This window comes from Tupaia chinensis, unplaced genomic scaffold (genome assembly GCF_000334495.1).
Source record: "Tupaia chinensis unplaced genomic scaffold, TupChi_1.0 Scaffold138517_1, whole genome shotgun sequence".
Classification (NCBI taxonomy): domain Eukaryota; kingdom Metazoa; phylum Chordata; class Mammalia; order Scandentia; family Tupaiidae; genus Tupaia; species Tupaia belangeri.
In genome coordinates this window covers 319,839-343,237 of record NW_006198412.1, presented here as the reverse complement: position 1 = coordinate 343,237, position 23,399 = coordinate 319,839, and the positions used below count along the sequence as shown (strand labels likewise).

Sequence of the window (23,399 nt, the reverse complement as noted above, 5' to 3'; positions counted from 1 at the left end):
GCCCCCTCGGGGGGGGGGGGTGATTTCTCACTTTCTGTCTTTCTGGTAAGAGCATGTGCCCTATAGCAAAAATCTCTTAAAACAAAAAGATGTACAGTGATTGAATGCAAAAAAAAAAAGAAAAACAAAGATTTTTTGCTATAGGGTGCATGCACTAACCAGAGAGAAAGGGAAGTGAGAAATATTTTCCAGGGGAGATGGCCATGCCATAATCCTCTATTCTCTTCTCAGAATTGTGGGCACCCACACAAATGCACCCAGTGTGTTTTCAAGCCACTGGGTCTGAAACTATGACAGTAAGCCAGTGCCTTAACCACCATGCCAACTGCTGGCCCAGTCCTGCCATTCCTACATCTGTGAAAAACATTTTCCTAGTAAAACAAGTCCTCAGACCAGAGCCTAGGTTATCATGTTGAATTCCCATCAAATCTAATAACTGAATCACTATTGCGGAGCAAAGCCTTCTTGGACTTCCTCGCATGCCTTGGTCAATTTTCAGCAGAGGGTGAGGGTAGCTGTAAGCACAGAGGTGAGGGAAGGTGGGGTGCCTAGTACCAACATTTGCCTGGAAGCCATTGCTAATGCATGCCACACTCCGAGGGCATGGGCCCATGGCAGAAGGCTCTCTATCTCTTCTTCCTCTACTCCAAGTTCCTCTGGGCCAAGGCAAATGTTGGGCAGAGGAGCACTCAGTAAACACGAGCTGAATAAATATAGAAACATACTTGCATGCACCAAAATGCATGCTCCACCACTTACTAGTTGTGTGACTTTGCACAAAGTATATCCCTCTATGTACATGGAGATAATATCCCTTCCTAACTCACAGGGCTCCACGAGGTGAAAAGGTTAACTCACATAAGCACTCCTGGCGAAGTAAGCACCACCAACGTGAGTGATGATCATCACACGCTGGCCTGAGCGTGCACACGGTAAGTTCACGGGCTGAGCGGACTTAGCCACATCCTCTGGAACTCTGACTGCAGTGTGCCTACAGATGTGCTGTTCCTCCTGCCAACGCCCCACTCAGCAAATTCCTCCTGCCCTTCAGATCTTCTCAGACCACTTCCCTAAACCACTCGGATGAGCTGACAGGCCCTCCTCTAAGGCCCGGTACTCACTGGCAGGGCTCTTATGTGACATTTGACTTTCTGAACAGTGACTATGCCTTGCTTTTCTGCTCCTCACACTGGATTTCACTCTCCTAGAGGGTAGAAACTATGTACTGTTTTTGTTTGTTCGTTTTGCTTTGCTTTGTTTCAAATCTGACTTTCTGGTATGTCTGGCCCATACTAGGACCTCAGCACCATGTGAATTAAGTCAATAAATATGAAGAGGTGTTCAAAAAGTTTATGGAAAAGGATCAACAGATGGCATAATGGTTACATTGCTGGACTGTCATGTAGGCAACCACAGTTTGAGTCCCAGACCTGGCGGCTTAAAACTCATGCCAGGCACATGTAGGTATGTGCCCAGAATCCTGAGAACAGAATGGAGGAGAAGGGATTGTGGCATGGCCATCCCCCTGGGGGGTGATTTCTCACTTTCTGTCTCTCTGTCTCTATAGCCAAAACCTCTCATTAAAAAAAAAAAAAAGTTTATGGAACATGTATACTATGAAAAAACTATGCATACATAAATTTCAACTTTCTTTGCATCAAAAAAAGTTTATATTTTAATTGCATTTTCTCATGAACTGTTTGAAGTCCCCTCATGCACTGATTTAGCTCTAAGAAGAGGAAGACAGAATGAGCCAATACAGATAGTGAAATACCAAGATATATTGGTTTGGTCCTAGACACTGCTCAGTGGTATCTATCTCCTGGCATCCATGTCCCATTGCTACTGCCAGATACTTTACTTCTCATCTGTAGGGCACTGATTCTAAAGCAGAAAGCAGAAAGCAGAATCTTGCTTAACTTTCACACTGCTAATATAAAAATAGCTCTTATGAATCATTAAAAAAGAACTCAACAATTAGAAATTAGCAAAATAATTCACGGAAGAAAAAATATTAAATGAAAAATTAACACAAAAAGTATCCTACCATTAATAATTAAAGGACTATAAATTAAAATAATAAAATACACTTTCTTTCTCTTGATGGGCAATGATTAAAAGGAATAATAACACTAAAATGTGCAAAGAAATAAAAAGTCTCAGATCCCAGAAGCAAGAGCATAAATTAAGAGGACAAACTGGCAGATCTGTACCTTTGAGGCAGCTGTTCCTCTACTAGAAATGTATCCTTCAGAAATGAACCCACAAATACACATACAATGAAGATATTCACTCCAATGCTATTTAACACAAGGGTTGGCAAACTGTTCTATCTATGTAAATATTTTCATCTTTTCAAGCCATACTCTCATAACTACACGGCTCTATGAGTACAGACTGAAAGCAGCCATAGGTGACATGTAAATATGTAGGAGGGTGTGGCCACGTTCCAATGAAACCCAGTCAACAAAAACAGCCAACTTGGGGACCAGTAGTTGGCATAATGGCTATGTCGCTGGACTCCCATGTAGTCGACCACGGTTTGAGTCCCAGACCCGGTGGCTTAAACTCATGCCAGGCCTATGTGCGTAAACTCATGCCGGGCGTATGTGCGTACGTGCCCAAGATCCCAAGAGTAGAATGGAGAAGAGGGGATTAGGGTGTGGCCATCCCCCTGGGGGGTGCTTTCTTGCTTTCTGTCTCTCTGTCTCTTTCTGTCTTTCTGGTGAGTGCACGCGCCCTATAGCAAAAACCTCTCCAAAAAAAAGACAAAACAAAACAAAAAAAGCCAGCCAACTCCTGATTTTGACTAACAAAAAAATCTTATCCTAACATGCAAAACTAGTCAATCAGTTAAGCAAATCATGGCATTCAGGGGATAAGATGCAGCTATTTCAGAGAAGGAATTCGATCTGTACGTACAGACATGAAAAGACAGGCTAGGGATAGATTTAAATGAAAAAACAAGTTTCCTCAATATTCATTTAGTATGCTTCCATTTCTGTTATTCTTCTCCCTGTCCTGGTTCGCTATTGCACTGCGGACAGAAATACCTGGAACTGGGTGATTTATAAGGGACAGAGGATCATCTGACTCGCAATCCTGGTAGCCGCAAAGTCCGAAGGTGCAGGGCTGGCCTCAGGGGGGCCTTTGTCACAGCAGGCTGGGCTGACAGAAGCCACTAGGACAGCGAGGATGTTCAGAAAGCACCCTGGGGCAGCCATCTTCCTTTTACCACAGTCCGCTCTCATGAGAACAAACCTTTTCTCACACAGCGAGGATTATATTCTCTACCATGTGATTTACATGCCATCTTGCAATATTTAATACGGTTCTTACACAACAACCCTTTCAGGTACATATTTCTATTTTCTTAAAGAGGAAACAATATGACCAGCAGATGGCATAATGGTTATGTTGATGGGCTTCCATGTAGTTGAATGCAGTTCAAGTCCTGGACCCAGTGGCTTAAAACACACTGGGCTCATGTGTGCGGGTGCCCAAGAACCTGAGAGGAAAATGGAGAAGGGACTGCGGCGTGGTCATCCCCCCTGGGAGGGTCACTTCTCGCTTTCTATCTCTCTGGCAAGCGCACGTGCCCTATAGCAAAAAATCTCCCTAAAAAAAAATAAATAGACGAAAACAAATGGAAGGTACCTTGTGCACAGTCACAGACCAGTTAAGTGATGGAATCAGGATTTGAATCATGTCTGTCTGAAGAGAGGTCATTTGCTGTACCTCTCTATTAGATGCGTGGCTTGTCATACCCCTATAAGTGTGCTAACATAAACCAAAGACCATTCAGCAAATCTAATTCCACAACATCCAAAATGCTTAGCAAAACAAGGCTTTATTCCTACAACTAATGAAAATGGCTACCTCAGTCTTTATACAGGAATGGCCTACTTCAAGCACTTCACATGAACTAACCCCTATTTCCCACAACCACCCAGTGAGGTAGGTATTAGATTATTCCCACGGCCCCAATGTATAGGTCGGGAAACTGAGGCACAGAGCCATTAAGCCATTAGACCAAGGTTACACAACTAGTTGGCACAGAAGCCGGGTTAAAAATGAATCAATTAGGCGCCAAAGCCCAGAGTGTGCCACTAACCAATACACTGTACTGTCTCTAAGTGAAATTCTTTGCTATATTCTAGAAGCCTCTGAAAGTCACAATTTTTTCTTTTTTTAATTTGCCAGAGGTCATGCGAATTTTCCAAAGAGTGAAAGACAGGAGAAGAAAAGTGAGAAAGCATCTGTTATGAAGCATGGTCACGCTGCCATCCCTTCTCCTCCATTTCTCCTTTTTTTTTTTGTTTTGTTTGTTTGTTTTTTTAAAGAGAGGTTTTTGCTATAGGGCTCGTGGGCTCGCTGGAAAGACAGACAGACAGACAGACAGAAAGCAAGAAATCATCCCCTGGGGGGATAGACACAAGCAATCCCTTCTCCATTTTCCTCTTGGGATTTTGGGCACTCACGCACACACACCTTGTGGGAGTTTAAGCCTCCAGGTCTGGGACTTGAACCACAGTCATCTACACGGTAACCATTACGCCATCTGTGGTTCTGAACTCTCTTGGGTTTTTGAGCGTGAGTGCACATGCGCCCAGTGTGTTTCTCAAGCTGTCAGGTCCAGGACTCGACCAACATAGTTGGCCATATGGGGCCCAGCCACTTTAACCACCATGTGACTAGCTGGCCCCAAGAGGCACATCTGATAAACAACTGCAGAAGGACAATATAAAATAAGTGGAAACCACTCATTCTTATTACTTGGTGTTTTAGGAAAGACTTTTTGCTTCTAGAAAGAAGCTCAGTGACAAGTTGGGCCAAGGTGGGTAGAGCTGCCCGGAGCAGCGCACCTTTGGGGTCATGCTGTTGGTGATGCAGAAGGCCAGGTGCTGCAGGATGCTCTCCATGCTGTGGTAGTGCTGCTGTCGCGTGGTGCGCAGGTACTTCTGCAGCGCCCGGGCCATGGAGGGAAAGATGGCCTGAGCAGCCTCCCTGGGGTCCATCACCTCTCCTGGAGCTTTCTGCTGCTCCTCGGCCTGCAGACGCTGGATATGGATGAAGGCCTCTTCCACGGCAACCACCAGCCTGGAAATGAAACACAGTAATTGGGACAGTGCCTGTGCGGGGCTTGGGACGAGAGTCAGACAGGACCTGGAAGGAGGATGGCCATGGCACAATCCCTTCTTCTTCATTCTCCTGGGATTTGGGGCTTGCATACACACACACCCGGTATAATTTTTAAGCAGCCAAGTCTAAGATTTGAACTGAGGTTGGCCACATGGAAGCCCAATGCCTTAACCACCACTCTACCTGCCAGCCACAGGTAGAGTGGTGGTTAAGGCAGCTAACACAGTTCTTGGGCCCTACTTTGCAGGTGGGGCCTGAATCTGTGACCTGTGTTTTAACGAGCCCACCCTTTAGTGTGATGCTCATGTTGGAGAAACACTGGACCAAAGTTCACGCCAAGCGGCCATGCAGGTCATGACTGTTCACTGAAATTGTATTCTAGCAGTAAGAAAAGAAAAGGAAAAAGAGTCTACGAGAGGGTGTTAGGAGGGCAATACCTGGCTTTCCGCTTCTTCACGCGCCGTTCGTGTTCGGCCTCTTCGTAGTACAACTCGTTGTGGCTGGAGTCCCTGCGCCGAGCGGCTGCAGCAATCATGGCCCGGGACTGACCAGTGGCATTGTTACTGGGGCCTGTGGAGAGAGGATGGCAGAGAACAACAGTTTTAAAACCAGGAGCCTGGGAAACAGCAGAAAACTAGTACCACAGTCTGTTGATACAAGCCACCCACTGGAGGAGCCCTACCAGGTCGGACTCCTCCAACCCGCCCCCTCCGAAGCACACACACAAATCCTAAAATAGCTTCCTAGGAGGGTGAATAGTACCTTGACGCTAAATTCACTGAGCCCAAGGCACAAGGGCAAGGACATGCCCCTAAACCACAATCTGACCAGTGGAAATGGAAAACAAACTTGGAAGGGGATGAAAAAATGCTTGAGAATTAAAATGTTGGCCAGAAACAACACATAGAGGAGCATCAAACGTGCTACTTACCAACTGCTACGTAAAGATTCTGTTTGGCCATAAGGACAGGTGGGACCTCACATTTTCAGCAACAACACAATGACAGAGAATGAGAGCGATGAGGAGGACAAGGACAGGCAGAGAAAAAAGAAAGTCAAAGGACATGGGACACACAGACAAACAAGCTATGCTGGATGTCATGGCACCCATCATGTGTGCAGGAAATGGCAGTGCTGAGAACAAATCAACCTGCTTATTAAGACAGACAGGACTCCTGTCTCATTCCCTGCCCCTGACCACATCCCAACAGCTTTTCAGACAGATTAGGCAGATTTCAGGCTTTGGTATGAGTGGCCTGCTTAGCTGGTGACTCAGTTTCACTAGTGAGAATGTTTGATAAGTTTTCAGATCACAGGTAAAATTTACTAATCGTTTAGGATTCATGAGGGAAGCAAAGATTTCATAGAGCCAAAAATAAATGGGGAGTTACAGCCACTCAAACGGATGCTGTGTTTAAATCACCTGCCTTGTTGACAACATGATCTTGTTCTAGGGTTTGCAAAGCTCTTGCCCTGACCCAAGGTGCCCAGCAAGAAATGACACCATCTCTTGTTTCTTGCATGAAACCATGTGATATCCTGAAACCCAGCTTACACTTCCCCAGCCTGGCCTTCCGCCTCTTGCCATTCATTCAACCCTAGCCCTTGGCCAGGACTAAGAAATGCCTATAAGGAACAGCTCACTAGATGCTTAAACTACTGAGATTTCTACTCTTAATAGAGTCAGGCAGCTTTCTGAATCTTTTAGTAACTTATCAAATTTAAGAAGCAGCCTTTAAAGTCATAAAAACCCAAAACGAGTGAACTTCTCACATGTATAGATTGTAAGTTGATATTCCTCTGAAAATGTCTGCCTGCATGTTAAAAACAAAACAAAAGAAAAAGAAAAAGGAAAGAGATTGTTCTAAAATGAGAAGGTACTGTGAAGATAAGCACCGAGGGGAAGAATCAAATGTACCATACAGTTCAAACTGGGTCGTCTCCTGACTGTGCCCTCGTACACAGCACAGACCCAGACCAGGATACATACCGTCTACGTTGTAGACCTTCAGCCCGGCCATGTGCTTGGCTGCTCTGAATTTGGAGGCTGTTAGGAGATTCGGGTTATAGATGGTGAAATCTTTATAATAATTTTCCAGAACCACCAACGCTGCTCTCTGGATACTGGGAAAAAAGGCAAAATTAATGCATAGCATTTTCATTGAATAGGCAGGTCCTAAGTGGGAAATCCTCTTTGGGGTCAAGTAAAACACCAAGAAGAACCTCACACAGAAGCCCACTGGGATCCGCCACACTTTCCGTCCCCAGGATGACAATTAAAAGACAGAAATAAGTCCTGTTGCCAAGAGGCTTCTGTGCCCTGTCCGAGGGTATGTCATGAGCCATGTCCCTTCTAGCAAGTACTGAAAGAAGGTATGATTCAGAACTTACAAGTAGGTTTAGGTTACACAGAACTTTTCCTATCTTCCTCAGACTACAAAAGAGGAAATTTAGGACCCCAACAAGGGCAAGAGGCCTGCCTCTGGTCACAGAGCTAATGGGTGAAAGAACAATGGATTCAAGTTCCTTAGGCCCAGCTCAGGGCTTTGTCTCCAATGCCGGTGGGGTGTACAGAACCAGGGGTGTCAGGTTTAACACATATCAGAACCACTATATCCCCAACAGGGTAGAGTCCACTTACAAGCAAGCCTCAGTAGAGACCTTTTGACCTTTTTGGACTAAGAGGCCTCCTGCCCCTTAAATTGCTGTCTCTAGTGCTTGACAAACAGGTGTGAAGGCAACGATCCCTTTCCCCATGTCCAAAGTCTCCAATATATCACCTGCTTGAATCCTTAGTGAGTAGTAGGGAACAGAGTAGTAACATCAACAAGAGGAGAGCAGATGTGCGGAGGGCACCCATACTTGGCAATGAGTGGGTGCCAAGAAAAAAATCCCTCTTGGTCTAAGCTGCAGGACACTAGCAACTTGCAATAATACAGCAAGGCTTCTTATAACCTCATCTCATTGGAGCCTACATTCGAGGTATGAAAGCAGGCTCAACAATCTATGACCTACGTCAGCTGGTGGTGTGGCGGTTAAGATGCTGGACTCTGACAGGGCTGAGTGCGGTTTGAGTCCTGGACCTGGCTGGCAGCTTACTTTCTCACTTTCCCTTTTGTGCTCTCTGGTCAAATAAAAAAATAATAATAATGACAAATGGAATTAAATAAATACTAAGAAAGAAAGAAAGAAAGAAAGAAAGAAAGAAAGAAAGAAAGAAAGAAAGAAAGAAAGAAAGAAAGAAAGATAGATCTATGACCTAGGCCAGCTGGTGGTATGGTGGTTATAGTGACTAGATCCCCCATGGGTGATTGCATGGTCTGAATCCCAGATCTGATGACTTAAAAAAACATGCGAGGTTCATGTGCATGCATGCCAAAAATCCCAAAATGAGAAATGAGGGAGAAGGGATTGCAGTATGATCATCCACCAGAGGGGTTCCTTCTCACCTCCCCTTTCTGTCTCTCTCCAGCAAATGTACACACCCTATAGTAAATTTTTAAAATTTATGACCTGCACTAGCATTCACCTATCAATCAGTAGAGCTGGAACTCTGATGTGACTTGAGAAACCTCCAACTTGGGCTCTGTCCTATAACGTGCAGCCTCTGTGTAAGTATTTATGCTGACATCTCCAGCTCTCTGCATTGCTCACCATCTACCAGTGTGCTAAATACCACACATATATTTTTATCTTGCCCTTTAGGTTTCCCTTCCTCATACTCTGAGTAGATCAGTTTACAAAGGATTATTTACAATAGTTGGAGCACGAGGACAGAACTGCTTTGATTCCTGGATGACCATGCTGTGTTTCAACACACTTGGAATGGCTCAGGGAGCTTCACTGTTTCACTTCATACCAAGACAAGGCAGCTTCTAACTATAAGTTGGAGACTTTTTTCCTTTTAAAGTATTTGTACTTATTTATCTTTATGAGAGAGAGTATGTACAAGTATGCATGCATGAGAGACCCAGACACCTTCAACAGGTTCTGGTCTCTTCTCCCAGCCTTCCGCTCCTCAGGAACTGGGATGCATGCTTGGTGTGTTTCAAGTCAACTTGGGATCCAAATCCATGGTTAGCCCCGTAGCTTCCAGAACCATAGATCAGTATCTGGCCACCTGCACCACCAAGGCTAGGCCTCAGTTGTAGATTTTGTCAATTCTCTGCTTAGCTTCTCTGGTGGTTTTGCTTTAAGAGTTTAGCAGAATCTAAAAATGGTCCAAAAGTAAGTCTGATAACCTCCTTGAGAGTAGAGTCATGGCCAAGCTTTCTTAGCTATATCCCCAACAGTGCCTTGATCAGTGACTGCATTCAGTTGGTGCCTAGTATCATCCTAGATATGCACGCTCATGAAGCTGGGGAACACTGTCAGAGGAAACCTGGTGAAATGGAAATAGGAGATGCGTCTGAGCAAATCCCTATTTGAAAGTCTCAGGCATCTGGTTCCTCAGTCACTTACTCATCATCATATTTAAATGCCTGCACCTGCCAAGCACAGAGAACAGAGATAGATGGAAGGAACGGTTCCTGAGCCAGGTACATAGGACATAAGTTAAGTGACAATGGGCATGCTCTCACTCTGGAATTCACGGGGTTGAGCCAACCGCCTGGGACAGGGCAGGCTGCAAGCTTCCCTAATACGATAGCTCTTGAGTAGAGGTTTGGGAGTCTCTATAGATCTTTATCCAGAAGTGCTCTCGGCTTGTCCTGCAGATCTTGTTCCTGTGAGCTCTAGCTCAGCATGGTCCCAAGCTCCTCCTTGCCCTCCCACATGTAGCATGCTCCAGAAAGGAGCAAGTGCTTCTCTGTCTCCTGCTCCATGCAGAGATTAACCACAGCCCTTCCTCTGATGACATGCATGCAAACACTCCCTGTGTCCCTAGACCACTTTCTGCTCCACATTGGAGCCCCTCTGCATAGAAATAAATGTCAGTTTCTATGCACGGATGCACTGGGGTTCTAATGACTTCATCTTATACTCTTATACTGACATGGAAACATCTCTAGGCCCCTGAACTCTAAAGGAAAATTATTTCCCTGATCACACTTTAAAAATTAAAAGGCTTTAAAAATTAAAGAGGTTCTTTCCAGGCCCATCATCAAGCCTCCTTTGGTCTTTGGGTTTTGCTTTTCTGCTTAGCCAAGCCACAAGGCAGAGCCCAGGGAATCCCACATACTCAGCTGGGGCCAGAGCTGGTGTTTCTCAATCCCTCCACCCATTGACCACAGAGGAGCACACTGTGGCTTCTGCCCATGCCCAGCTCAGAAGGGGATCTGCTTAGCTCCCTTCCAGCACAGAGCCTCGGGCAACGCTCACCAAACTGGGACTACTCTGCAGCCTACCTGACAGCCCATCTCAGAGCAATGCTCTAGAGCCAATGGGAAATGCCCAGGAATAAGAGGGAGGGTACTATGGGCCTACAGCCCCCAATGCTACATGCATCAGCCTCAGAGTCCTTCTAAAGTTCAAGAGCCTTTGCTCAAAAAAGCCAAACAAGGGAAAAAGTGCAGGCATCCTTCTCTAGCACTGACATCTCAGCAAAAGCACCCGAATGACTCAGAACCAGCTATGGGCCTGGCCCGCCTCCTGGGCTGACAGGCTGACAAGCTGACGCAAAGCTGGAGGGCTCTCAGGGTGAAGTTTACCAATGACTCCAAGAGTTATGAACACTCTCGCTTACAGAAAACGGTCTGTGTGACACTTGGCATAGCTAGCAATATCAGGGAAGGAGAATTTCCACTAACTAAAAGTAAGACATAATGAAACAGCCAAATAAAAAAAAATGGCTGAGATCTTTTGGATTAAAATCTAATATATTTTTTTCACTTTTTAAAATTTTAAGTTTAATAATTTCATAAGAGACAGACAGAGACAGAGACAAGCACCCTGGCAGGGTTTCATACCACAATCCCCCCCAATGCTTGCCAACCTTCAGCCTCAGCCTTCCCAGTCAACCAGGATCACACACCCAACATGTACAGTTTGTCTGGGGAATTAAATCCCTGGTCTTCCATGTAGATCAGCATGGTTTGAGCAGCATGTGTACAACTTAGTCAGCCTCTTCATCTCACAGAGAGTAAACTATGCACTCCATGAGTTAAGTCTTGTTGATGACTCAGGATGATGATTCCATGTCTTCATCACTGAGCTGTACCATGTAATGACATCGGTCCAATCAGGAGACAGAGGCTGTCTTCCCCATGCTGGATGTTCCACACTGCAACGTACACAAGGCTGCTTTGTTTGCATTTTCCTCTATGTTCTCTCTTGGTTATCAAAGTCACTCCAAGTTGCTGCACTCCAGCACTGGCCTAAGTCATAGCCCCACCAGGTCAGGAGCCGAAGTGCCCATTCCCCCAACTGACATCAGTGCCCAGTAATCTTCCTACACTGTTCTGCATGCTCCAAACAGGACACCATACAGGGCCTAAGCAGGGCTGGCTTCTCTAAGGAAGCTTTGCTAACGTCCTAGTCCTCCACTGATCTGTCCCTAAACTCAGCACCAACAGCCACCACACATGACCTGTGATGTCTTCCAGGCAATCAAGCACTTTGGTCTTACCTCTTCAGTAAGAATGCTGCCTGAGTCTTCCCCACATCTGGGCCACCTCCTCCATGAGTACATAAATCTTGTCGGCTTAACTTGTCCATTCATGAAACCCTAGAATTCCCATGTGTCGAGGATCAGCAGTGAGTATATATTTCATAAAGCCGTGAAATTTCAGAAGCACAAAGGCCTTAGAGATGAAAAAGCAAACCCTTCAACTAATCCCAACAACTAGACCAAATAATCTCTGGGGAAGGAGAGAGACAAGAAAAATCAAGTTGGTGAGAAACTTGCGACCTCTTCTATTACTATCATATTCAGAGACGAGGCAGTAACCTAATCCCGTATTATAGCCCGGTGGAAGCTGAACATACGGATTTTGGACATGGCCCACCCAAAAACTATGGCAAGACAGAGAACTCTGGGCTCAATGAATACCATGTTCCATCTACCATCCTATGTCATTTTCCCGAAATACCTTTTCATATGTGGAAAATAGCAAAAGGCGATATGTCTAGCTGTAATAGAAATTTAGTTGAGAATTAAGCATAAAAACACAAATACAGGAACCCAGATCCACATATGAAAAGACACCCCGGACAGCAGAGCATTCCTTACTGGCGGGAAAGTATGCAACCTCCTCAACTATGCTTGGATCCAAGCTGGTCCACACTCAAACTCATGGGCGAGATGAGGCAATAATGGCCCAGCACCAATGTCCGAGGGAATTGATGGCTACATTTTAATTTAAAACCTGCCCTGGACTATGCTGCCTTACTGGCCTATTTCCTTTTCAGGATGTGAAATGCAGTGTTCTATTGTGTCTAATAAACCACAGAAACCCTTCCAGTGCCGTTGACAACTGTTATACCACTGCCATGGCAACGGAGAAGAGGGGGTCACCCTATACTACATTCAACAGATCTGGAAAGAAGCACCTTAAAACACAATTCAAATTCCAGTACATAAAAATCAGAAAGATCTATTTTTCAAAGATAAATTCTGAAAGAAGAAAACACAAACTAAAAGCATGCCCTCTGCAGCTACACCTTCCTCTGTCTCTCTCTCATGCCCTGGGCGCGACTGAGTCAGTACACAAAGACAGGGACAGAAAGCAGCCACATCGCAGCTTGGACAGACTCTAGCCACAGTCCCATCTCGGCTCTTCTGCTTATTCTTGGACCCTGAATGCGTTATTCATTTCTTCAAACGTCAGAATCGTCATCTGCGGATTGGGAAAGACAACACAGACAACCCCACTATGACACGGAAAGTGGGCTCCCAAATATCCAACAGTATAAAATGTATGACTGAAAGGCTACTGAGGGGATTGGAGCAGGCCTGGTGTGGGACTAGTCAGAAATCCTGGTGACAGGCTACAAGAGGTTGGCCAATGCTGGCATCACTTTACGGCAGCTGACTCATAAACATAAGTATCAATGGAGACCATCCTTAGTTTTAGGACTTTCTGAGACTTCCAAGTTGGTATTTAGGCTGGAAGAATACTGGCAACTTGGGAGTCCATCCTCCATTTCCCTGCTTCCTAAGGAAAGCTTGCCTGGTTTAGCTCTGTGTTTTTTTTGTTTTGTTTTTGGAGAAGTTTTCACTATAGGGCGAGTGTGCTTGCCAGAAAGAGAGAGACAGAAAGACAGAAAGTGAGAAATCACCCTTCAAATGGGGTGGCCACACCACAATCCCTTCTCCTCCATTCTCCTCTCGGGATCTTGGGCATGCATGCACATACACCCAGCATGAGTTTAAGCCACCAGGTCCGGGACTCGAACCGCAGTCGACTACATGGGAGTCCAGCAACATAGCCATTATACCAACTGCTGGTCCCAGTTTAGCTCTGTTTTAAAGATGAAGTAATATATTTTAAAGTTCCTAACCCAAATTAAGTGGCTCGTAAATGGCGGCCACCATAAGCTTATGTGTCCACATGTTGGGGAACAGTCCGTCCCGTATGTGCACATGCACCAGCCTCTCCAATAAAGGCCCCGTGAGGATACTGATGCAGGAAATGAGCCAAGATGGGTACCTTCTGCACAGTTTTCCTGGGACCATAAGGTGATGCCACTCTTCTGTCTTTACGTAGTACTTTCTGCCATCCTGAAGTCAAACCTACCTACGAGGAGGCATCCAGGCTCACCAAGTACAAATGGCACTGGCCTTAGAGCCAGACGCTCTGGATTCCAGACCTACTGCTGCTACTCTGTTACCCTACATAAGCCATTTCCCTTTCTTGGTCCATTCTGTGGCCTGTGATGGAGAGAGGACACCAACCATTGCCTGTAGTTGTTGGGAAGGTCAAAGGAAAAACAATGTCTATAAACCATAACATGAATATGAAATACCATCTGCCAAATAATGAGCATGGGCCCTTTGTAGCAGAGGGGCCTAGCTGGTGGCTAGGATGTTCACACAGTCCCTGGGCATAAACGCACGACCCAACTTCCACTTATACCGAGTAGCAAAATGTCAAAAGTGGAGGGAATCACAGTGTTCACCCAAACAGAGATTTAAGAACAGAAAAAAAATCAGAGTCCATCCAGACCGGCTTTCCAACTCATATATTGATTCTTTTTATAAGACCCCAGACAACTTCCAGCCTCTGCTTGAAAAGAAGGTTCACTCTCATGTGATACTGAAGTGGCTTTTAAATTTACTGCGGTTCCTCCACAGCTTCCTCTGGACCCAGTCCCTCCTTCCTGTGAAACCCATGAAATACGTGAAGGAAGTAACTGTGGCCATAAACCACCTCCACTGCACACCCCTTACTCTGTAGATAAGGACACTGAGGATTACAAAAACACGTGCTCGCACACCCACACCCACGCATGTGCACACGTACATACAACATCCCCTATTTTCTATTTGTTCACTGTCCCTTGGACTTGACTGTGGCTTCTGCAACTGAACTGGTACATGTTATTAAAATTAGAAATCGGCGGTGAGCTTTGGAGCTCATCCAGCCTGGTGCCCTCACGTTTGGAGCCGCCACCCCTCCCAGAGTAGGGAGGAGGGTGGAGAGGTGAGGACAGGGCCCGGTAGGCAAGCCCTGTCAAGTTTTAGCCGCTTCTTTTCAAACACTCTCATTGGATCCCTTTAGCTCTGTAAATAAACACTGCTTTCTTCACGAGTGGAAATTGTGAAAGTATTTCTTGCATGCTAATGCCCCACATAAATGCCAGGTCATCTTTCTAATTAACCTGGGAGTGTGCTGACAGAAAAATCACCAAACAGACAGTTTTCTCATCACAGAGTAAAGTCTGAAAGACCTTTTAGGGTATGCACAACTGATCCTGGAGCCAAACATGGATGGTGACATTCAGAAAAAAACTAGTGACTAGTCCCTCCAACTGTACCCTATGCACTAATGCCTGGGCAGCTGCTCAGCTCCAAGTTCTGGGCTGTGGCAGTCAGCAAGACTTTCAAGGGCTTACACTACAATTGGTGGTGACGGTAAGTACCTGGCCTCCAGAGTGCAGTGCGGGGAGAAGCCAGAGCACCTACCCGTGCCCATGTCTCAGAGACGGATGGAATGCATGTGTGAAAGAAGGGGTGGTTCACTGAGGAGCCCTGGAGGCCAAGCTGAGCTTCTGAGTTAAGTCTCGAGATGAGCAATGGTCACCCCATATGTGTGAGGGCCAGAAAGCACATTCCAAGCAGAGGAAGTAGTGTGCAGGAACAGGCTGGTGTTAAACAATCCTCACACCTCACACAGGGCCAGTGCAGTCACGGCATTCCGTCACAGGACAGCACTGAGACACCTGTTATAGGGGACAGTGTCCCCCAACATTTGCATCTGCCTGGAACTTCAGAACCTGACTTTATTTGGAAATGGGGTCTTTGCAGATGTTACTATAATGAGTTAAGGTAAGGCTATATAGGCATTCTTACAAGAGGAAACAGAGACACACGGGACACCACGAAGAAGGCCACGTGATGAGCAAGCAGACTGGAGAGAAGCAGCTAAAACCAGAGAACATCCAGAATTTCCAGGCGTCTCCAGAAGCTGGGAAAAAGGAAATATTCTTCTCTAGAGCCTTCAGAGAGAGCAGGCCTTGCTAACACCTAGACTCGGGACCTATGAGAAGCTGAGAGAGAAAAGTGTTTTTTAAGCCATCCAGTTTGTGGTACTTTGTAACAGCAACCTTAGGAAACTGATCATTTGTGTATTTAGGTCAAGGACAAGGCTGGGCTAATGTCCATGGCAACTGAGGCTGTAGGTGAGAGAGGGTGAGGGCAGAAGAGTGGGGGCAGCAGACGGGATGAGCAGTCACTGACGACCAAAGGACACCAAATCTAACGGCTGCCGGGATACTTAGGCCACCCTCCCTCCTACTCCTGCTCCAGTGGCTGGATCTTGGGGCCCAGGTGTTTTGGAAAACTCTAAAAGGCAGGACCCAACAAAAAAGTTGATTCAGCTTTTTGTGAAAAACTCGAGGCTGGGCAAGACAGTTGATGTCCTCGGTTCTACCCAGAGGAGTCAACAGGAGCTGAACCAACCTGGACAAGGGCTTCACTGGCCTGTGGATTTGGAGAAAAACTGACTTTGGTCTGACAGCCAGGACCACTTGGGCAATATCTGTGAGAGTTCCAGAGAAGCAAATATAATTAGCCCCTGAACACACCTGCTACTGCCACCACCTTCATCCACAACCAGGCGCAAGAGTGTTTCTCTCTCCTGACCCTTCTGCCTTTTAATTAAAATGTTTGTCTTACAGCTGCATTTGGCAAGTTGGCACAGAGTCCCACGCAGATAAAAGGCAACGATCACGTTGGAACCCGAGGAGGATGAGGAGGAGCAAACCCTGGAATCAGTTCCTGTTTACTGACAGGGTGGGTAAACTGCAGAGAGGCCTGGGGGAAAGCCTGGATTCTGTGGGACTTTGTCAGGATAGAGAAGGGCCACGGGCTACTACTGTCTGAGATACCGAGGCATGGGGCAGACGGTCCACCCCGAGAGTACCAACAGCTGAGAGGGTCCACCCAGCTGGCAAGGCCTGTGGCAAGGCCTTCCCCTGGCTACCGGGATTCGCCGGTGCCGTCTGCTTGCGTCCTGGGAATGGACACGTGTAAAGCACCAAGTCCTTTGAACCCATACTCACAAGCTGAAAGTGGCCAGGCCTCTGCTTTGAGTACTGACTGGGCTGAGAACAAGCAGGGTATCCCCACTGAAACATGAGCAGGTGGACTAGAAGCCGGGAATCCGATCCCAAAGCTCCTTGGAGGCAGAATCAACAGGACTTGGCCTCCAGAGTGCAGTCCGGGGAGCAGCCAGAGCACTTCATGCCCGTTACCGTCCCCACTGTCCGTTACTGACACTCAGGTGGAATCCTAGAAAATACCTTCTCTGGTACCATCAATAAGCCCATACCCAGCGTGTGCCCAAAGGAAACTGCGCTCTTGCTGCTCTGGGAGGAGTTTGCGGGGACCAGAAATAGTTAACAGCTCATGTGACCACCTTGTTCTTTTGGTCTCGGGAACTAAGCAACCCAAGCTGTCACAGGTGTGATCCTCTTGAGTGCAACACCACAATCCAGTGGGCAGTCCAGAGTGTGGTGACACCAACAGGTGGTCTCCTCCTGAGCTGACCCAGTCATGGTGGGTCCCCTTCTTGTGGCACAGAGATGCATCAGAACTCTCCCTCTGGGGTTCCCCAGGAGACACACTGAGAATGCCTGGTTTGGCTCTGCCATAGTCTGCCTGGAGGGCACACGGCCCCGCCTGCAGGCGCACACGGCCCTGCCATGCTGCCACCTCCCTGCAGGTCCAACCTGTGTGTACCTCCCCTGCCTGGGAAGGGAACTCAGCTTTCTCAGCGTCTTAAATTACTGGGCGGAATCACTCCCAGATAAACCACAGGGACACGGGGATCAAAGACAATCGAGTGCTTAGGGCACTCTCAGAAGTCTACTTAGATACAGACCAAGAGCTCCTCCAGTCTAGCCCCCGGAGGCTCTCTCGGCCTTCCTTATCGGTCCTTGCCTCCTTCAGCATCAGTACCTGTGGCCTTGAGAATCCCACAGGGGCACATGACAGAACCCTGGAGCCTGAGGGTGACCACCCTGCCCAGTCGAGTCTCCTCTAGCAGACACCTGGGCTGGGGCAGGGACAAGTCATGGCTTTGCAGTACAGAGAAAGGAGGCCCTGGTTCCCTTTCCTTCCCGAGTGTGAGCATGTCCCCTCGCACTGTATCATCACAGCCTCACACGGGTGGGTGAGGGTGCACAACAGCAGGCCACAGCCCCGAGGACAGGCCATCAAAACCAGCATCACCCTCACTGGCTCCTTCCCCTTGGGCAGTTGGGCTGGGAGGGGTGAGCCCTCCTGGCCTCGGTGTGAGGCTGTGGGCAGGCACCATGGGCAGGAAGCCGGCCCAGCAGTGGCTGCTGCCAGAAGGCAGCTGTATAAACACAGGGCTTCAGTGTGCAGCACCTTACACTCTCATTAAAGCCACTTTGAACGGGCACCGCAGGAGCAAACCACAAACGGCAGCTCCGTTCCGCCTTCGGAGTTCTCTGCAGCCCGAGAGAAACCTTCTCATTCTACTTCTAAGCCCTTATTCATTTTATCCTTTGTTTTTTTAGGGACGGGGGAGAGGACTGGCAAAACATCTTCATTGACAAGTAAGTACAAGTAAAAAAATCCTCATTTCTAAAAATGAGATTGTAATAACAGGAGTCCCAACCTTGGCTGGGCATTTTAAAACAGTCCTGACTGGCACAGCCAATGGCTTTAGGCCCACAGGCTGGCCACGTGCAGTCAGTGGTGTGATCAACTGTTTGGGTATTACTTGACCCTGAATCACAGACAAGAGTTCAAGGGGAGCTGGCTATATCCTGGAATTACTGGAGGAACTTTAACCTCCCTCACTGCTAACTAGAAAACCGAAGTACAACTGAGCAAGGCTCCCATTCGAGTGGGAGGATGAGTACGTGAGCTGGAGAGAGGACAGGATGGGCTGCACTTCAGCAAGGCTGAGGGGCTCTTATGAACCCCTTGGCTTCTTAGGCTTTAGGGTCAAACATGACCTGTGTACCTAACATTTCCTGTCTCAGCTCAGGCTGTCACAACCAAGTACACAGACTGGGTGACTTCAACAACAGAAATTTTCTCACAGCTGTGCAGAACAGAAGTTCGAGATCAAGGTTTCCATCAATTTAGTTCCCTTTGAGGGCTCTCATCCTGGCTTACAGAGGCCACCATCTTTCTACGGCCTCTCATGGCCTTTCTTCACACACACGTGTCTGTGTGTGTGTCTGTGTGAGAGAGAGACAGAGACAAGGAGCACTCTGGTCTTTCCTCATAATGACACTAATCCTATCAGACCGGAAGCCTACCCTATGACCTCGCTTCACCTCGATTACTTCCCAGGAGCCCCCATTTCCAAATCCAGCCACCCTGGGGGCTAGAGCGTCCACATGTGAATTTGGGGGGGGGGACACAACATTCAGTCCATAACAGTTCCTCTTCCACACAATGATACAACCATCATGCACAATCACAAACTTGCATTGTTTGAGACAAGCAATCCCAAAATCATTTCTTCTAAAACACAGGTAGTTCTGTGATTGGTTCCCACTTCTCTACTGAAAAGCTCCCTGGTCAATGCCAGTTTATACTCTTTGTCTCAGTGAATGAAACACGCTAAAAAACCCAAACAGCTAAACCCTGCTGGCTGGATTAGGTATGTCTGAGCTTCAGCAAGGTGCCTCTCCTACAGAACGGGTTGCTGTGAGAAGGAGTTTCCCAAAGGGTTAAGAGTTGTATTTGGTTTTGGTTTCTCCACCTTCCTCCTGGCTGATGGCTATCAGCTATCGCTTTTGGTTGATATTCTACATGTCTCCTTCTTTGAAAGAAAAGTTAATTTATTTTATTTCTTTCATGAGAAAGAGACAGACAGCTAGGCACACTCAACAGGGTTTCATGGTGCCATGACCTGCCCCCTGCCCCTGACCGCCAACCCTCCAGCCAGTCAGGTCAGGGTGGCCAGTGCTCCTCTCTAACACGTTTAGGTCCACCTGGGACCCATGTGGCTTCCAGGTGGCTTCGGTATTGCAGAGCAGTGCACCAACACCTGAGCCACTGCAGCATGCGCTCCTTAAAGCAGTTCTTTCCCCCTCTTGAAATATGTTACTTCTGGACTTTTTAAAGGTACAGAAATCAATAATTAGATTTGTCAGAACTATTTGCAAAGTAAGAATAAACAGACTGAGAATGAGAGCCTAAGGTGGCTGTAAGCATCTGCTATAGTGAAGTAAGCCTCAGAGTATTCCCCATCTTATGGGGGCCTCTCTTCTTAAATATGGGCTAGGGGCTGGCCAGTTTAGTGGTGCGGTAGTTAAGGCGCCGGACTCCCACATGGCTAACCACAGTTCGAGTCCTGGACCTGGTGGCTTGCTTTCTCACTTTCCTTCTCTCTCTGGTCAAACTGAAATAATAATAGAAACCGGCAGATGGCATAATGGTTACATAGCTGGACTCCCACATGGTTGACCATGATTAAACTCCCAGACCTGGTAGCTTGAAACTCACCCTAGGTGCATGTGCATGCATGCCCAAAATCCCAAGAAGAAAATGGAAGAAAAGGGACTGTAGCATAGTCATCCCCTCCAGAGTTGATTTTTTGCTTTCTGTTTCTTTCTATCTCTCCAGCAAGCATACATGTCCTATATACACACATACATACACACATATATATGTTTTAATCTGGCTAGGGAGATTAGCTTTGGAGCAGTGGTAAAATACAGTACTCTGTAAGGCTGACCTATATGGAAAGCAGCCGGGTTTACATATAAAGACTTCCTTGAGTATGCTAAGCGCATGTGCATGCCTACGATCAGAGGCAGGTTGAGTCTGGGAGCGGATAGTGGCATCAAGTTCCTATTGAAGGGACCAGCAGTTAGCGTAATGGCTATGTTGCTGGACTCCCATGTAGTCAATGGTTCAAGTTCTAGACCCGGTGGCTTAAACTCATGCCAGGTACGTGTGCGTGTGTGCCCAAGATGCCAAGAGGAGAATGGAGAAGGGATTGCAGTGTAGCCATACCCCCCTGGGGGGTGATTTCTTGTTTTATGTCTCTCTCTCTCTTTCTGGCGAGCGCATGCGCCCTATAGCAAAAACCTCTCCAAAAAAAAAAAGACCCTATTGGAGGGGCCAGCAGACGGTTACATCACTGGACTCCCACATAGCCGACTGCACTTTGAATCCTGAATCTGGTGGCTTAAAACTCATGCCAGGCACAAGTACATGTGTGCCCAAAATCCTAAAAGGAGAATGGAGAACAGGTGTGATTTCTCACTTTCGGTCTCTGTCTCTCTGACTCTCTGGCAAGCACACATGCCCTATAGAAAAAATCTCTCTTAAAAAACAAACCAAACAAACAAAAACACCCTATTGGAGGCAACTGTCTCTGTCTCTGTCTCTCTCTCAGTATCTCTTGTTCATAGATAGATAGATAGATAGACAGGGGCTAAGCTTTCTTTACCCAAGGGGATACAATGGAAGTCACACTGCACTGATTCCTGATGAAGGCCTTAAAAGTCTGGGAGCTTCTGCGTTTGTGGTCTTGAGGGCCCTGAGCTACCATTTAAGAAGTCTTACTACCCTAATGAAGAAATTGTGAGGGGAACCAGCAGTTAGTGTAATGGCTATGTCGCTGGACTCCCACGTAGTCAACCGTGGTTCGCGTCCCAGACCCGGTGGCTTAAAACTCACGCCGGACACGTGTGCATGTGTGCCCAAGATCCCGAGAAGAGAATGGAGGAGAAGGGATTGCAGCATGACCATCCTCCTGGGGGTGATTTCTCGCTTTCTGTCTCTATACCTCTCTCTGTCTGGCGAGCGCACACTCCCTATAGCGAAAACCTCTCCAAAAGAAAAAGAGAAATTGTGAGGATAAGCTATGTGCAAACGGCAAAACCCTCAGAATACATGGGAAGAGAAATAAGCTCAGCCCCAACTGAATCAACAGAGTGTTATAATACAGGGACCACTGCAAGCCACCAGAAGAACCTCCCAGCAGAGCCCAACCCACTTTGTGAAACTGTGAGAAATAATAAAATAGTTGTTTTAAGCTACTAAGTTTTAGAGTAGTTGTTACATAGCAACAGATAAAAAGAAGTCTTCTCTGAGGCAAGTAAAGCATTAAAAGGTTAAAAAAGTCTGACCAAAGGCTCAAGCTTAGTGCTACAGTTAGAAGGACCAGGCTTTGTTAGTGAACAAATGAATACCAGAAACAATGAAGCTAAGGCATGTTGGCCACAGAGTGTAAATCAGCCAACTCTGACAATCTTTATTCTCTCTGCTCTAGTCTTTATGCTCTGAGTTAAATGAAACATGATCATGCATATAAAAAAAAAAAAAACCTGGCACTCAGCCTTGCACATGGTAAACACTTCACAAATGTTTATGAGTGTGTTCATGCAGTCTTAAAGCTGGGATGTGAGCGCAAACCTATCTATTCAGGGTGGTATTGTGAAATAGTTAAGGTCACCCTGGGACCAGTTTAAGCTCAAATCCTCGTTTCCTATGTAGGGCCTTAGACAAGGTACTTAACTCTCCTATGCCTCAGTTCCCTCATCTGAAAAAGACAATAACAGTCCCTATTTCACAGAATTGTTAAAAGATTAAGTGAGTTGTATGTTAAGAGCTTAGAAGGTGCCTGCACATAGCAAGGACTACATAATTTGTGTGTGTTGGATGAAATTGTGTGTTGGATCTTCTTGTCTCAGGCACCTACACAGCTGGGTCCACAGGCACCTGCCACCACACCTGGCTCTTTAGGGTGGCCAAGAAGCAAACTTGGGCCTCCTGTGCAGCTTCAGCCTCCTAAGAAACAGCATCCAGCACTTTCTACATGGCTGGGCCTGTCCTGGTTCACTGTTAACATTTTCTTGGGTTCTTTTTTTTTTTTTTTGGAGAGGTTTTTGCTATAGGGCATGTGCGCTCGCCAGACAGACAGAGAGACAGAAAGTGAGAAATCACCCCCCAGGGGGGATGGCCACGCCACAATCCCTTCTCCTCCATTCTCCTCTCGGGATCCTGGGCACGCACGCACACGCGCCTGGTGTGAGTTTAAGCCACCAGGTCCAGGACGCAAACCGCGGTCGACTACATGGGAGTCCAGCGACATAGCCATTATGCTAACTGCTGGTTCCAACATTTTCTTTATTTGCCTCTGTGTTCTACATCTCGGACTCAGTCAATGACACTAGCTCTATGCTCCAATACCTACAGTATGTCCCTTTAATTTCAAAATTGAGAAATTAAGATAATTAAATGTCATTTTTGATCTCTTCTCCATTTGTCTGGGTTTCTCCCCAAATACAATCGGATCCTGGACAAGTTAGCAAATCATTGTAAAAATGAGCTGAAGAAAAGTAACGAGTGAGGTGTGGAAAAGGAATTACCAACCACCCCTGCAGGGGCAGAGTACAGCAGGCAGGGGGCATGATGCACTGGCTCCTCGTGACCTTGGGCAGGCCTTCATCCTATGGCTCAGGGACCTCAGCTATGCCCCACCCTGGACATGGCAGCAAGGAGGATTCAGCAAGACCAGACACAGAAGTCCTCTGTGACTGCCCCCGCAGTGAGCAAAGGTTAGGAAGAATCTCAGTCTATTTATGGCACCTCATTTTCTACCAATAAATAACCTTTTAACGTTTCTGAAAGTTTCCAAATAAGCCCCAAACTCCATTCC

At 46.8% G+C, this 23,399-nt stretch overlaps 1 protein-coding gene across 2 annotated transcripts in view; it reads right to left on the bottom strand.

The window, feature by feature from the left end:
- VANGL1 (VANGL planar cell polarity protein 1) overlaps nucleotides 1-23,399 on the bottom strand; it is a 47,078-nt gene that overhangs the window by 3,745 nt on the left and 19,934 nt on the right. For both annotated transcript variants that reach the window (XR_003546678.1, XM_027765509.1), the window contains exons 4-6: nucleotides 7,133-7,266; nucleotides 5,580-5,712; nucleotides 4,866-5,100 (exon numbers count right to left, since the gene is read on the bottom strand). Coding sequence is in view for 1 of the 2 variants with exons in the window: in XM_027765509.1 (XP_027621310.1) it covers nucleotides 4,866-5,100; nucleotides 5,580-5,712; nucleotides 7,133-7,266 (502 nt within the window). In the remaining variant the exon portion in view is untranslated. The remainder of the gene's footprint in view (nucleotides 1-4,865; nucleotides 5,101-5,579; nucleotides 5,713-7,132; nucleotides 7,267-23,399) is intronic.